Here is a 16,421-nt window from a genome sequence, read left to right on the forward strand (position 1 = left end):
AATTTACTTCAAAGCAAACAAGAACCAGGTTAGGTGTTCAGTCGTTCCCTCTTTACTAGGCTCCTTCTGACGACTGCAGGATGACACCATAGCCACATACCCATTACAACATCTAACTATAAGAGGATCGGGCCAGATCACGGACACTCTGTTTAGGAATTCCTACATCCTGAACAATGCTTACTACTGCTAACCTCATAGTTCTGACTCTGCTGCAGCTGCTGTTTCTACGGGTCTCCCATGCATACAAGTAAACAAATAAATAAATACAGTGACTGTGGTTGGGGGTAGTATAAATCTTGTGCAGGGGCAGTCTACAGAGCTCTGTAGTAGTAAGCATTTAAAGCCTATCAGTATGTATTCGCTTTGTATTCCTGGTCACCAGGTAGTCCTTAGCTTTGATTCAGCTGAACTTCTGAAGATGGATCTAGTCATACAATACTAGGAATGGTTTACAAAACTAATTTCTTTCTACCCTGTGGAAGTTTTTTTTTTATCTCCCGCAGTTTCAGTTTTCATGTAGTTTAAAGGAATACTATACATTACATACATTTGTCTGATGGCAGGAGGAGGCAATAAGCCTACCTAGTTTACACTTTCATTTTCTTCACCTGTCCAATGCCCTCTTGATCACTTCTGTGGGGTCTGCCTCCACCCCCACTTCTTGTAGTCCCATTCCATAGCTCCACAGCCCCATCTCTGGTAGTTCATTCCATGAGCCCATAGCCCGCTCTAAGAAAAATTACTTCTACAGACACAAGATATTAGCTTCTACAATCCACTGTCTGTGCCTCCTCCTCTCCCCTCTGCTTTTCCTGTTCAGAATGACCCCTACACATCTCCCTGGTATGACCTTGGGCACCAACACTAATGACTCCCATCCCTTCATTTTTTTCTGTTCAGAATGACTGGTACACATTTCCCTGGCATGATCTTGGGCACTAACATCACTATCCCTGCCCCCTTCTATTTTTCTTGTTCAGAATTACCCCCACACATTTTCTTGACATGATTGTGGTTATCAGTATTGCTGTCCCCACCTCCTCTGTTTTTCCTCTTCAGAATGATCCCTACATATTTCCTTGACAAGATCATTGGTGGCAATAATGCTGTCCCTACCCTCCATTTTCCTGTTCAGAATGGTCCCTAAATGTTTCCTTAACATGACTTTGTGTACTAATATCACTGTCCCACGCTTCTCTTCATTATTTACATATGTACATATTTTACTAATTAACAGCATATGAGTGTCATTAGATGCTGCATGTCATCCGTCAAAAACACTACTGTGCCAAACACCATTCAGACTCTTCTATTCCAAAATGATTTGTGCTATACAATAATAAAGCTGGAACTACAACCAAGATGATGACAAATAGACAAACGGCTTAGGTGCTGGAAGAATGATGCAAAGAGATAAGGTGGTGTGAGAGGCTTGCCATCCTGAAGGGTGGAAGATGGTGATCCTGGTTATCTGACTGCTCCCCATCAAAGCAGAGGCTTACATATTCACAACTGCAATATTACTGAGGGATTTTAATATGAAGATCCTAAGCCAGTGATAGCAGCTCTCAAGGGGCACATGTACGGGACAATGCACTTGCAATGGAGAGAGCACAGGAAGCCATTGTGGTGACACAGGTGTCCACTTTAGTCATTAGAAGTTGGGTTAGCACCATTCAAGACAAAACCCCAATGGGTGTATGCATGACAACTTACACATTTGACACATGGAATGAAGGAGGACAGATTAATAGCTAATCCTGGTTGTTAGCATGCAGTGGGCAGAACAACAACAAAGCTCTTACATCCTTAAAGACCATCCAATAACCTAAATTCATTTCTGAATCTGTACTATATGGCTACAATGATACTGCATACGAATACCTGCCTCTAAACCAGTGAGCTGACTTTACTGTTTATTATTACCTACTACACTAACTAATGTAAACCTGGAACTTAACTCTTGTTTTCTACTAGTGCCAATGAAATTACTGCATCTTTAACTTACAGTTATCATCACATCACTTTAATGTAAGTACTACTAGCCTTTGTCATGGCTTCTACCTTCTTTTCAGGCTTGAGCTCCCAAGTAACACTGACATGACTCAGCCTCCTCACTTCTATTCTTGTGTGCACCATACATTGTCTCAAAGCAACATCATCAGTGCCAGTAATTTTTTATATGGCAGCAGAATTTCATGAGTCAACCGATTCAAGCAGCATCTTGAATTAATAGACTACTGTTCCACTTTAAACAACCTTCAATTCTTAGCAAGAAGAATGCAAAAAAATGGAGTACCTCTTCAAGTGCATATCAGTCTTACCCATACAGCTTTTGAATGCAACAAACTATGCAAATTCAGTACTCAAAGCAAATGAATAACAAATAAGAGTGCTCATCATGTAAGCCAATTTCTGAGATTGGTCCTCTGCAGTGGGAAGGCACAAAGGTACTTTTTACGAAGCCCTAATAGAGGCTAACTTTGTCAGGGTTTCAGTATTTGGAGCATGCAAAGCTCTACAAGCATGCTAGGCCTTCCTGTACCATCATAACCAGGCAAATGCAGCTCTGGGATTCCCAAATAAAAACAAAAAGAATCAACAACAGTCATAACATTATAAACATGTGAAAAAAAGCGAAAACTCCTGCTAAAAGCAGCATACGAGATACATCCAGATACAAAGGGTGATACGGGGGATCAGACATCTATTGTCTGCTAAGAAAGCTCTCAAACACCAGCTCATATGGTGAATACTCATATAAATATGTTATAATTGGGGGGGGTGTAATGGTTAAGGTATTTACTTCACAGACATAAGTTACAAGGTTTGATTCTCACATTTGAAAGGGAAATTGGCTAGGCTTAAAATGGCCCACAAAGGCAGCTAGGCTAGTATTTACCTATGAACCCTGAATGGCCCACACCATCATCATCATCAGCCCCCTTTTCCCCAATTTTTTCTGCATTGAGTCAGGGTATCGTGTTAACTGTCATCAACTCTCTCGATTCAGTGCCACACTCCTGCCTTCTTCAACACACATGCCTGACTGTCGCAGATCTTCTTTCACACAATCCATCCACCTCTTTGATGGATGTCCTCGCTTCCTCTTACTTCTTAAAAAACAATTCCCACGAAAGGAAAAAGCAGGACCAGCCGATGTTAATAGGAATTCTTTGTTCACGTTGAGATCCAGCCAATACGGCCCAAAGACACCACAGACAATACAAAAATTGTTGAAAATTTCAAAGTAATTGAAAAGTTGAGCACACTTTCCCTTTGCCCAAATGCAAAGCTTCATCAGAACAAAAAAGCTTCAGGTAGATCAACGAATATATAACTTCCTAGATCAATTAAGATAATCAAATAAATAATTGAATAATTATAGTACAAATCTGTATCATGTTCCATTAACTTGCAAGGTGTAAATTGTATGCAAACATAACGGTTTAAAAAAACATTTGTAAGTGAAATATACAATTGGCAAGGTGTTTTAAAATGTTCATAGTATTATAAAAAACTGTTCATTCACAAAAAGCAATTCAATCATGTGTAGTCTAAATAGCATGTCACCATTAATATTGTCTAATAAGTGAATGTCATGAACCAAAAAACATAAAATTAAATTAAAATAACCAAATTTTAAAGTTAGTAAAAAAGTCCCTGTATATGGAATCCATGCTCAATAATAATAAATGACTCGTGTTGCAAATGTATAAAATAAATGAATCGATCAGACTATGCCGGGGGAAAAAAATTGTTAAACACATATCTTAGATATCAACACTCAACTCAATAGGTATCAGAACGTAAAAATGATATCCTAAAATTCATAGTGTATCATGAAAAAATATTATTCAATATACAAATCAAATAAATGTACGTGATATAAAACGTGTCAATATTCAAAAACCCTTTATTAAATAATGTGTTACAACTTAGCCTGCCTCAATTTTAAAATACTGTTGATACTAATGCTATCGTTGAGATCTGGGGGCTTACTGGCATCAGTTTTAAGTTGCCAAAAGAGTTCACGGAACTCAATCCTTGATTCCCAGCTACCCCCCCCTTGGGTCAATGCTAATTTGTTCTATCACAGAAAATTTTATGTGTTTATAGAAAGCATTAGATTCTTTTTGTTTGCTGATATCATAAATCTGCTCGTAAATTCTTTTCCTAAAAGTGAGTCTTGATTTCTATGTAAAAACTGTTACAACCTATGCATATTCCGTTGTGTAGCACAGTTAAAATGTCTTGAAGCTATAAGTTTAATTCTTCTAGACGGGATCCAAATCTCCTGTTGTTGTGATATATAGTCACATTGACGACACATCCCACACTTATAAGTACCCTTTTTAAAGTTAACATTACCCACCTTTTGCATCTCCTTTATCTCAAACATGTCTTTTAAATTCTTACCCCTTTTCCTAATAAAGGATGGTTGAGGGGAGATGTATTTCCCAATGTCATTGTTCACCTTCAATAGAGGCCAATATTTCCTAATAATTTCTTCAACTATACCAGATGTAGCCGAAAATGTGTGTATTAAAGTTTGATCAACATTGTTTTCCTTTTTACTCTTTGGGATTGTGTCGCTGACCTTTAATCCAAGAAAAGAAAAAAAACTTGTTGACCCTATTGTCCACTACCTCTTTCATTAAACTTTCAATTAAGGCATTTGGGTAACCCTCTTTCTACAAAGAGGGAACTGACGTATTTAATTTCCTCTAAAAATACCCCATCTTCGGTAGTCATTCTTGAATATTGACAAGTTTTATATCCCGTACATTTACTTGATTTGTATATTGAATAATATTTCCTCATGATACACTATGAATTTTAGGATATCATTTTTACGTTCTAATAGCTATTGAGTTGAGTATTGATATCTAAGATACGTGTTTAACAATTTTTTTCCCCCACATAGTCTGTCGATTCATTTATTTTATACATTTGCAACACAAGTCATTTATTATTATTGAGCATTGATTCCATATACAGGGACTTTTTTACTAACTTTAAAATTTGCACTAATTCTACCAATGTTTCTGGGACTTCAAACCACCGCAGTACTGCCCAGATCAGCTTTATTGGGACCCTGTCATATCCTTTCTCAAAGTCTAGGAATGCCCAGTTGGACTCTCTCCTCATCTCTAGCTTTTTCTCAAGTATGTCTCAATGCAAACATCGGATCAATTGTGCTACATCATGATCTGAATCTGAACTGCTCATCTCCCATCTTACATTCTACTACTCTACGTATTATCAGTCACCCTCTCCAGAACTTTCATGCAATGTGGTAGGAGTTTGATGCCTCTGCACTGCCCACAGTAGTGGATGTCCCCTTTGTTTTTTTACACTGGCATGAGTATGCTTATTCTCCAGTCATCTGAGATAGGCCTTTCTCTCCACACTGCTACTAGTACTCTCAGGAGCCATTTCCCCCATCTCACACAGCATCTTTATCAGATCTGCTGTGACCTCATCTGAGTCTGCTGCTTTCCCTGACTTCATCTTCCTTAGTGCTGTTCTTACTTCTTCTAAGGTGGGCACCTCTTCTTCTCTCATCGTAGGCTGTTTCTGGGACAGTACAGCTTCTGTGGGATTTTCTTCATTCAGAATCTGCTGGAAATACTCCTTCCATCTGCCTTTGATGTCCTGTGGACTGGTAAGCAGGTTGTTGCTGGCATCCCTTACGAAGAGTGTCTGACTATCTTCTTTATCTTTCTGTCTTTTCCTTGCAACCTGATATATAGTTTCTTTGTGCCCCTTACTGAGTCACTTTCCAGAAGTTGGTAGAGTGCCTCTGATGCACTATTCTTTGCTATTGCAACTTCTTTCTTAGTTTCTTTGTTAACCAACCAGTAGTCCTTCTCAGCCTGGTCAGTCTTTTCTATCTCCCAGTTCTTCCTGCATGCCTTCTTTCTTTTAATGACTTCCTGAGCTTTTGCATTCCACCACCAACTTTCCTCGTGTACCTTATTTCCATACCTGGCTCGGCCACATATCTTTTCTTTAGTTCTAACACATGCTGTTTTTAGGCGCTGCCACTCTTCTTCAACTCCATCTATTTCCTCCTCTTCTTGGGCTGCTAGAGCCCTGAGTAATTTCTTGAACTGCTGTACTTTCTCTCCAGTCAACTTCCAGGTCTTCAGCTCGCTCTCTGTTAACCTTAGAGCCTTCTCTGATCACTGCTTGCAGCTGATTGTGGCAACTAATGGTTTATGCTGTGGGCCAAGTGTTTCACTGGGGATGACTTTGCAATCATGGATTCTACCCTAGTGCCTTTTCCTTACTAGGAGGAAGTCTACCCGAGTTGCATGTTGGCTAATCTTGTATGTGATCTTGTGACGGTCTCTCTTTCTGAACCATGTGTTGGGCTACTATCAAGCCATTTGCCAGACAGAAGACTAGAATGGCTTCTTCTTTATTCCTGTTGCCCCATCCATGTAGACCCAGGCAGTCCTCATATCCTGTTCTGTCTGTCCTGATATGTGCATTCAAGTCACCCATTATCAACACCAATTCACTGTTGTCCTGCTTTATCTAGTGGGTCCTGCAACTGCTGTCTGAATGCATTATTTTCCTCACTATCACAACCCTGCTGTAGGTAATAGGCTGAGATTATGAATACTGCCCTATCATTACACTGGAGTTTGATTGTCATGAGTCTGTCATTAATTCTGATGATATCCCTCACTGCCTTCTGAAGCCTCTCTCAACACAATTTCTACACCTTTTCTAGCCTGTCCCCCACCTGAGTAGTACAGTCTGGATCCCAAGCCAAGTGGCTTTGCTGCACTGCCCCTTCCATCTCGTCTCTTGGATACATAGGCTGTCCAGCCTCCTCCATATCATCATGTCATCCACTTCCAAGCTGCATCCTGTCAGTGAACCTACATTACGCATAGCAATTCTCAGCATGGCTGGATTTACGTTTAGCTTTTGCTCAACAGAGCTATCCCAAGGTAACCCAGGCTTGGCAACTATACACCAGCTGGCCAGTAGCTTACTGACCCAGGGCTGCTGGGCTTTATAGCGGGCACATGCTGGCCAACAGGGGCACATATACCTCTCCCACTGTTAGCAAGGGTCCCTGGCATGGGTCAGAATAGGCCGGGTCCTCAACCCACTTATCACCGGTAACAAACCATACCCATTTTTGCCATTAGTCAATGTGACCGAATCACCTAGAGCCATATTTTACACAGTCGTGTGGCTAGCCCTGCCATGGTGTGCAGTTTGTGATCAATGTTCTCCTATCTTGAGGATACTGCACACCACAGTAGATGCCCAAAGTGGTTGGTCTGTACAACTCTTCCCACTATGGGGCAGCATGTAGAGTCTGTGCTGCTGCCCGCAGCTCCATTCATTGGAGAGTTTGAGATGGAAACACTCAGCATGTTTTTCGGATATGGGAGAATCCCAGGAACACCAAGACGAGAGTCACCACGATGTAATCAGATAAAAGTTCTTTATTAATAAAATAACAAGCGCTTTCGCATACTATCCAGTATGCTTCATCAGGTTACAATTCATTAGTAGATACTAAGAACTTATATAGCAACAATTAATTGCCTAATTTCCCGCTCTTTTTCTATTAATTATATATCAGACCAATTAATTCATTAATTCATTAGATCACTTCATTTAAAGAAACATTCAGTACATTTTAAATAACCCAAACTGTTGATAGCAACATTTGAACTTATATTAGTATTTGTAATTTGTTTATTAATATCTCAAATTCAAACAACAGATAAAAAATATATATATAATATATTATATAAAAAATCAAATAAATGATGCCGTTTAAATATATAAATATTCAATATTCAGTAAATGAATAGTAATACACATGTGAAAAATGTATGTGTAAAACTTCTATAGAGAGATATATGTAATATATGAACATGTATATATCCAAATCAACTATATCTATATTTATAATCATAATATATAATAATCATAAATTTATTTAATAATCCGTGTAATACACCATATAAAGTAATAGAATGTATTGAAAATATGAAAATTAAATAATGTTAAATAAAAATAAAAATAGGAAATAAAAGTAATAAAAATACAAATTCATGTAATAGTGAATAAATGTATATAATTAACGTAATAGATATATACAAAATATGATAATAAAGTATGAAATATGTATATAATTATCACTAAAAACTCCTAATATACAATTCATCTGGATGCTAAAACAGGTTTTAAACTAATAGTAGTGTTAAGTCCAGGGGGTATATGGGCTCTCAGCCGCAATATCCATTCCAATTCAATATTCTCTAGATGGTTCATATTGTTCCCTCCTATCTTAACACGTTTAGCTATATCTATAACTCGGAAATAAAAACTGTGATCATGATAAACACTTATATGTTTAGCCAATGCATTAGTTAATATAGACTTCCTAATTTCATAAATATGATTATATATTCAATTCTTTAATTTCCTTGTAGTTAAACCTACATAATATGCCTTGCATTTAATACATGTCGCTAAATATATAACATTAACTGTGTCACAAGTAGCTTGTATTTTAAAATGATAAATTTGATTAATCACTGGTACATGGAAATGATCATCTGTTACAATGTATTTACACATATTGCATTTCTTGCATGGTAATGTCCCTATGTAGGACATTCTATCATCATTCATTCTTGTACTTAATTTTTCATTACATAGAATTCTTTTTAAATTCTGACTATTTCTATAGCAAAAATGAGGGATGTCACCTACCAACTTCTTGATATCTTGATTAACTATAAGTATATTCCAGTTCTTCTTTATGATACTTGTGATGTTATAATTATCATTAGTAGATCTGGTTACGAATGGAATACTGGACCTGGCTCCATAGTGGCCAGGTATAGACCTTCGTTTGTTAGAAGCAATATTTGCTTTATATTTTTCTTTAAATAATTTCCCACAGACATATTGCTTATCTTGTTTATGATCTGTATAATTTGTTAGTCTTAAACTACTAGCAATTTCTTCTATCAGGTCAAGGGGATATCCTCTCTCTAAAAATAGATCTCTCATATTTGTTAATTCTAAATCTCTTGTTATCTGATTGCTACAAAGTCTGTGTATTCTCATGAACTGATTCTTAATAATATTATAGAAAATATGTCTAGGATGCATGCTATTAAAATGTAAAATGGCATTCTTCCAACATTTCTTTCTATAAATGGTAGCATCTAAAGTGATGTCATTATTAATTGATATAGTGATATCAAGAAAATTGACCCTCATTTTCGAAAATTCCAAAGTGAACTTTAAAAAGTCCGTAGTTGATTCTAGGAAACTTTGTAGTTCATATAGAGAATCTATGTCACCTCTCCATAAAATAAGGATATCATCTACAAAACGTCTATATAGTATGATATTCTTGAAAAAGGTACTATTAAAGACGTATTGATGTTCCCAGTTATACATAACAAGGTTGGCATGAGAATCCCAACAGAGACACAGGGAGAACATGCAAACAGGCATTGGCCGGAGGTCAGGATCGAACCTTGTGCATGGGAGGCGAAGACCTTAACCATTAAGCCATCTGGTCTCCTTTATGAATGACCGACCGTAATCAGTAAATATTTGTGTAGAACTTCAAGTAACATCCACATATCTCTAAAGCAAGGGACGCAGAAACCAGAGAAAACAATCTAAAAAGGAAGCCAGATGTCCAAATCTTGTAACACACACAAGTATGCCCATGCGCACGCACACACGAGCATGCACACAGAAGCTCTTTTCAGAGAGTGAAGATCCAGCTATCATTCCTATTGTGCATATGTCTGCCACGGGCACACATCATAAAACAAGCATTATGAGTAGCCACCTCCTGGTGGAATGAGCTTTGAGACAGCATTGGCTAACCAACAGTTAGCAGACTAGTGAAAAATACACTGCAGATGGGTTTCATAGGCAACTGCAACACTTTTAACCCATATTAAAGGTAGCAATCAACTGGTCTACCTTCCCGAACTCATGCATCCTGCAGAAGTAAATCCTCCACCAAAAGCAAACATCCAAGGTATAGACAACACATTTTCCCTCTGATTTCACCTTAGAAACAAATCAGAAGACAAAGAAATTAGTTGACTGGCAGCTCTAAAAGACAATCATTTATAGCAGTTTCCCTTTGAAACATCATCACACTGAGACTTTTCAATGCAGTATTTAACAATGTAGGTATCATAAGGTATAGAACAGTAAAATTCATGTATTACAAGATGAACATATGAATGAATCAAAACAACGAGGCAGTTGAAAGACAAGTGCAGTAAACTGAAATCAAAAGAATTTATTAAGAACCGTTAGTGCTTTCACAGTTATTAGACTGTTTCTTCAGATGTTAAAATTCTCTTGTAGCAAAACCAGTATAAATACCTTTGACATAAAATCATTACCAATCAACAGCTACTAAAAGTATATCAATTAAAACAACTAAGTAAAGAGCAGTAATTTTTAAAAAGGCACCATCATAAAAACAAACTGCTTCTGCCTCATTGTTTTGATTCACTCGTATGTTCACCTTGTATGGTTCTCCTGTTTCTGAGAAAAACATTCAGCCTCCATGCTACATTCATGGTGATTAAAATTCATGTGTTGTTACAGAGATGGCCAGATCCCTAAATTCCTGAGCCTACGGGGCTTGGCTGTACTGTAAGTTGTTCAGGATTGCCTTAGAAAACTTTGAAGAGGAAAATATCTGCCAAAGAAATCAGGGAACACTTTTCCCAGATGTCAGTCCCCCCCGTGACTACAACCAAGGCACAGCTAAAAAGAGAACCACCCACTATTTAGTAGTAATCTAGGTACAGGAAATATCAGAATTCTGGTGAAGTCTGTGGGAAGTATAGACAAGACCCAAAGGAAGCAACATCCACCAGGGTAAAGCCACGTCCTCTTCAGCAAAGCACAGAAATCTTCAGTGGGATTTGCATGCATACACATGCGTGTGCATGCATACATGAACACACAAACCACACAGATGCTCAAAAAAGGAATCCATCTTGTCCAAATAGAACATCCAGCCAGAGGCATAAGAAATTGAAGAGTAACCAGAATATATTTGTACAAATTGTGGAGCTTGAAAATAGGATTTAACCTTTAACTTCTCTGGAGTAAAAGACAAAGTGAACAAACCAACCCGCAGCTTATAAAAGCAAAGTTTTATTAAAACAAAACGGTAAGCGCTTTCATGCAGTAAATGGACTTCATCAGACCAAGATACAAAACACAATGAACATTCCAAATACACAGTAAAAGGTAATACACTTAATGAGCTAACTTGCGTGCCTTAAGTGCAGGCTTTAAAGGTATACTCACATTTAAAAAAGGAACCCTACATGCTTGTAAAGCAATAATCCAATTAATTTTTGCTTTCTCAACTTTATTGGCCACATACCCATCACTTAAGTTAGTAGTAAGCATCTGTAAAACTAAAAAAGAAAGCTATGTGTAGAAAAAAATATATATTTGGCCTAGGCATTATTCAGATGTCCACGTTGTTTATCCCTAACATGCTCCAAAATCCGGTCCTTACCCTACATAGAAACAAGTACAGTTATTGCAGATTGCCAGATATACCAAATCTTTTGAAGTGCAATCTGCATAAAACTTGGGAAGAAACCTCTTATTGGTCACTGGTTGCACAAAAGCTTACTGCTGGATGTATATCTGCAAGCTGTAAAACTGCGGCAGGCAAAAGTGCCCAGTCTATCAGACACTAGAATGTTACTACTTGTCAAAGCTCATAAATTTTTCTAGTATTATATTTGTGGTTGAACCATCATTTGATTTAGTGGTTTGCTTGTTTTTTGTTGATTCTCTGGAGTAAAGCCTGATTTTATACCATTACATGCATTGGTTCCACGACTGCTTTGGAAAGAAAGGACTGTGACTCTGCCAGCAGTGCCCATGAAACCTTTTGACCTACCATAGGAAGACTTGCCAACAGAGGGTCTAGCAGCATCAGGATATGGATGTATCCAACAACATTCAGGACAAGGACATCTGTTTTAACTGATGGTTTTCCTGGCTAAGGCAAACCCAGATGACTGGCTCACACAGACAGGCTTTGTCAGAAGTCAAGACTGTAGTTGTGAGAAAGGTAACACCAAATGATGTTCAGGTGGAATCTTCTCCCTGTGTTGAGACTTCTCTCCCCTAGAAGCTTTGGGCAGTATGCCAGAGAAATAAAGAAAGAACAGGAGGAGACTGGTCCATACCATCAGAAGTGGACAGTGCTTTTCCCCACTGTTGAAGATATTCAAAGTCAAGTGCGAATTTCTTGAAAAGGTCAGTCACCTAGAAAAGTACATCCAGAAATGCCTGTCAGAACTTCCAGTAAAGGAGGACAGTACCCACCAGATTATCCTACACAAACAAGAACATGTAGCAGCAGGATTTGCCACAATATCCAAGATGTCAAACATGTAGTAGGTAATGCAAAACACAGCACATGAAGGTAATCTTCTCTATAGACTCCATGACTTCAGTATCAGGGAGCTCAAGCTGTTTAGTCAAAACATGATGTACTAATAATGACTGAAATAGGAACATGCAGGATCACCAGTTCAGAGATGAATGCTTAAAGTGGTAGAATAAGACATGAACATATCATTTTACTGAAAGCATATTGGTTGAATGCAAGTCAATTGAAAATGTTTAGAAAAAAGAGCTAGTGGAGAAATCCTTTTTCTTCAGTACTGTGCGACTTTGACATCAGAGTAGGTATATTATGTACAAGGGTATGGGGGAGTAGGGGGGCTTGCCCCTTTGCAAACACTTTTTTGACTACTTTTGTCAAAAGTGCTTTCAGCTAAATGCAGTAGGCTGATTTACATATGACAGAACTACTGTTGCTCTATCAGCATCAATCCAAACAAAACATTATCCTGGCAAATTTTTGTATGGCTTAGGACTCTCTGTCTACTGAAAACAAGAAACCCTGAGGAGGTATTCACACTGACTGTGGGAAATCTAGCCAGGGCATCAGGGAACTTCCTTACTCTTTTCATTAAGTGTTGTGAGATATTTTACATCCATCTGAGATACCACTGACTCAGGCGGATGTGGCTTCAGTTTAACATCTCATGCTATGCTTACAAAGAAGTCAAAGATTTTTGCTTCCTTTGAGGGGGGAAGAATACAGGTGCTTCCACATGGCAAACACAGCATCCTAATAAACAATGACTACAACAGAATGATGGCATAAGGTTCTTCCTCAGAAAAAATAACTTTTGGTTCTTCCTCAGAAAAAATAACACTTTTCTGGGAAGAAGGGTTAGGAAGGCATGACTAAGTATATGAAGGATTCAGAAATCACACTATCTCACCAAAGGTTGGGGATCTAGCAAAAAAAAATATTTTCCCTGCATCTCTCAGAGGCTGGGACCTCAATCCTTTTATATTGCCCCACAAAGGATTCAAATGGAGGAAGAGAGCCACCACAACCTACTAATGATGTCGGTAGGCCTGCACCCCTCCTACAGGTACAGGCCAACAATAAAATATACTATCAGGCGAGCAAACGCTAGCATGAAAAGAAGCATTTACCACAGACATTCACATTAGGAGAGTGGCTTGCTTGCTCTAGCACAGGTATCAAACGATACTGTGATTGGTGCTTTCTTGTTGTTAGCTGGACATGTTAAATAAGTGAAGAGCCTACAGATCTCAATGTCAATAACAGGACTGCCAGCTGCTGCACAGGCCATCCTATGGAGTCTCCTTAATACGTTCCATTGTGAACTCACCTCAGAGTCTCAGGAGGTAAAAGGAGTTGAGCCCTCCCCGGCCATTTAAAAGGGAAAATTTGGGAAGTCCCCACACTTATTTATTTAATTGACATTTGTTTACTGGGAAAATATGACTAGGCCAGAAAAATGCCCATTTTCAGCAAAGGCCCGGGGAGAAAAACTCCACAATCACAATCTTTCAAAAATTAAGTACAAACATTTTAAATCACAAAGTATCATGTTACACTACAAAGCATAAAAGTGAAAAAATGTAATGAAAATAAAACGTTGAACATATGTTTCAGTTAAGTGCAATGAAAAACAATAATATAAGATGGAGAAAATATGTGAGGAAAAACCCAGTAGTTATATTATTTGTTACACAGAGTAGTATGTGATAAATGAGACTTGAGACAATTACAATAAGATATTTTAGAGAGATATAAGAGATTATATGATTAGAGAAAGTGACGGGAAATTGAATGATTTCTTAGTATGAGAGATGGTGTTCATATTAAGGTTATGGAGAGAAGGAGATTATAAGAAGAGTGCAGGGTAGGGTGTCTGAGTAGCTTAGGTGAGTAGGGAGGAAACAGAAAGAGATAGAGGAAAGGTCTGCAGAGGTGAAGTAAATAAGGTAAGGTAGTGGGAAAAAAACAAAGGAAAGGAGTGGAGCAAGAGACTGGTGACGGTTGTAAAGTGTGATTTAGATTGAAAGGGTGAGAGAAGTATAGTGATTAAGTTCAGCCAAGATTGGCACAGGACCAGGTCCAAGATTTTGTAAAGTATTTTTTTTAGGGAGCAGTTAAAGGTGGGAAGATTAAAAATAGTTCTGGTGGACAGTGGTAAGAAGTTTCATTTTCATAGGTAACTATCAGGCTAGCTGCCCTTGTAAACACCTTAATCATTATGCCAAACCCCCAAAAGAACCCACATCCTTCTGCACTAAAGGCAAATATGCTACCATTGCACCACTAATAGTTCTACATACGATATGTCTGAAGCTTCTCTTGCTTATACATGGGAGTTGTTGGGTTAAAAACCTGACAATTTTCTAGGCCGGTGCAGAAGCACCAGCAGTTCCTATTAAGGCCCTGCCTTATGGCAAGTTCACTGCAGCAGCATTTATAATGAAAATACTTTTTAGGTATAGAACACAAAAACATTCTAATGATGCATGCTAAGATGACAGCTTTACTATGTAACGGACTAGAAGAACCATAGATCCTGGGGCTGACTGCACCATTTAATGTGATGTCACGTGGCTATTCATGCACACCACAGGAGTCAGAGTTTGAGACTTGTTAAATAAAAAATGACTTGGAAAGTACCCGGGAAAAAGCAACATCATTCTTTACCTACAGAAGGGAGAGCTCACCGAAGTAAGGTTTAAGCTCTGCTCTAAGAAAACAAATCAAAATTAAAAATGTAAAACATATCCCCATTGAGGATGGTACAGAACTACACCACTTTGTAGTGATTTCATCCCAGTCAAATGTTTGAAGTGCATCTGCTGTCAGGAATAAATAAGGTTCTGAAGTAGTAGTCAGCAGCGTGTGAACAGGCCAGACCTGTGTGCCCTACACAAAACCTAAAGACCAAGTTAAAATAGACACAAGCAGAATATTCTTGTACAATCAAATCTTCAGGGGAAAAATGGAAAAATAATTTTAAGAGTTTGGAACATACTCACCGGATTCAACAGGATAGTAAGGAACAACTCCCCTCCTCTGATACTCTTGTCTAGTTCTTTGGACCCTCCAGGGTATTCATTGTAGAAAATAGTATGTGTAAAGAGACCACATGTTTGTCGGGGAAGGACCTATCAAATACAGACAAACAAAAAGTATAACTGAAAATAGAATCAGAACACTGGAGGAGACAACATACAAAATACATGGTCCAACATGTCAGGCCTAAATCTAAATTCCTTACCAAACAGTGCAGAAATAAAACAAAATTGCAAAGTATGCATTTCGCTACAGATTTCTGGCAGACAGCCAACATTTTAAAGCTATGGAATCTGAACCACAGACTCCAGAAAAGGGCAGAAGACTGACACCAAGTACCAAAAGCGTTCCAATATCTGAAATGTATGCTTCTGAAGCCCATGACCACAACAATATACAGCAGAGATGGCAATATCACACACCTATTGCAACTGTCCGTTTCATTAACTGGTTGTACTGCCAGTCTGTTTTAAAGCATGTACATCAGCAAGACAGTGACCATCCCTCTAAATGCATACCAGTAGTACAAAGGCAGAAATGTAAAGCAATTAAATATACTACATTTCAGCACCACCCCAACTACTTAAATACTCCTAACCCCAAAGAAAGCCTTCCTTATAGTGAAGGAAACATTTAATTCTTAACAAAATCATGTCTCTTTCTTCCCACACACTGATCGACCATGGAGACGAAATATTTTTACTTCATGATATACACAGAGTTGGACTGACTGACTCATTGGTTATGTTTTGTTGTACTCATCAAAATGCCAACAATTTTCTGTTGAGAATTCTTAATATCTATTCACAAACACGAAGACCAAAAACCTTTTAGGTTTATAATTCCTTTGTTTTGTTATGTTTTAAGTTTCAACACCTGGTACTGTAAAAGCTGACATTTTTTGAATTTTGACTTTCCATTG

The 16,421-nt window shown here is 38.0% G+C and overlaps 1 protein-coding gene across 4 annotated transcripts in view; it reads right to left on the minus strand.

Moving 5' to 3' along the window:
- NDST2 (N-deacetylase and N-sulfotransferase 2) overlaps positions 1-16,421 on the minus strand; it is a 1,311,836-nt gene that overhangs the window by 379,366 nt on the left and 916,049 nt on the right. For all 4 annotated transcript variants that reach the window (XM_044056100.1, XM_044056101.1, XM_044056099.1 and 1 more), the window contains one exon: positions 15,463-15,591. In XM_044056100.1, the coding sequence (XP_043912035.1) occupies positions 15,463-15,591 (129 nt within the window). The remainder of the gene's footprint in view (positions 1-15,462; positions 15,592-16,421) is intronic.

This window comes from Protopterus annectens, chromosome 14.part0, assembly GCF_019279795.1.
Source record: "Protopterus annectens isolate FY-2018-M chromosome 14.part0, PAN1.0, whole genome shotgun sequence".
NCBI lineage: Eukaryota > Metazoa > Chordata > Ceratodontiformes > Protopteridae > Protopterus > Protopterus annectens.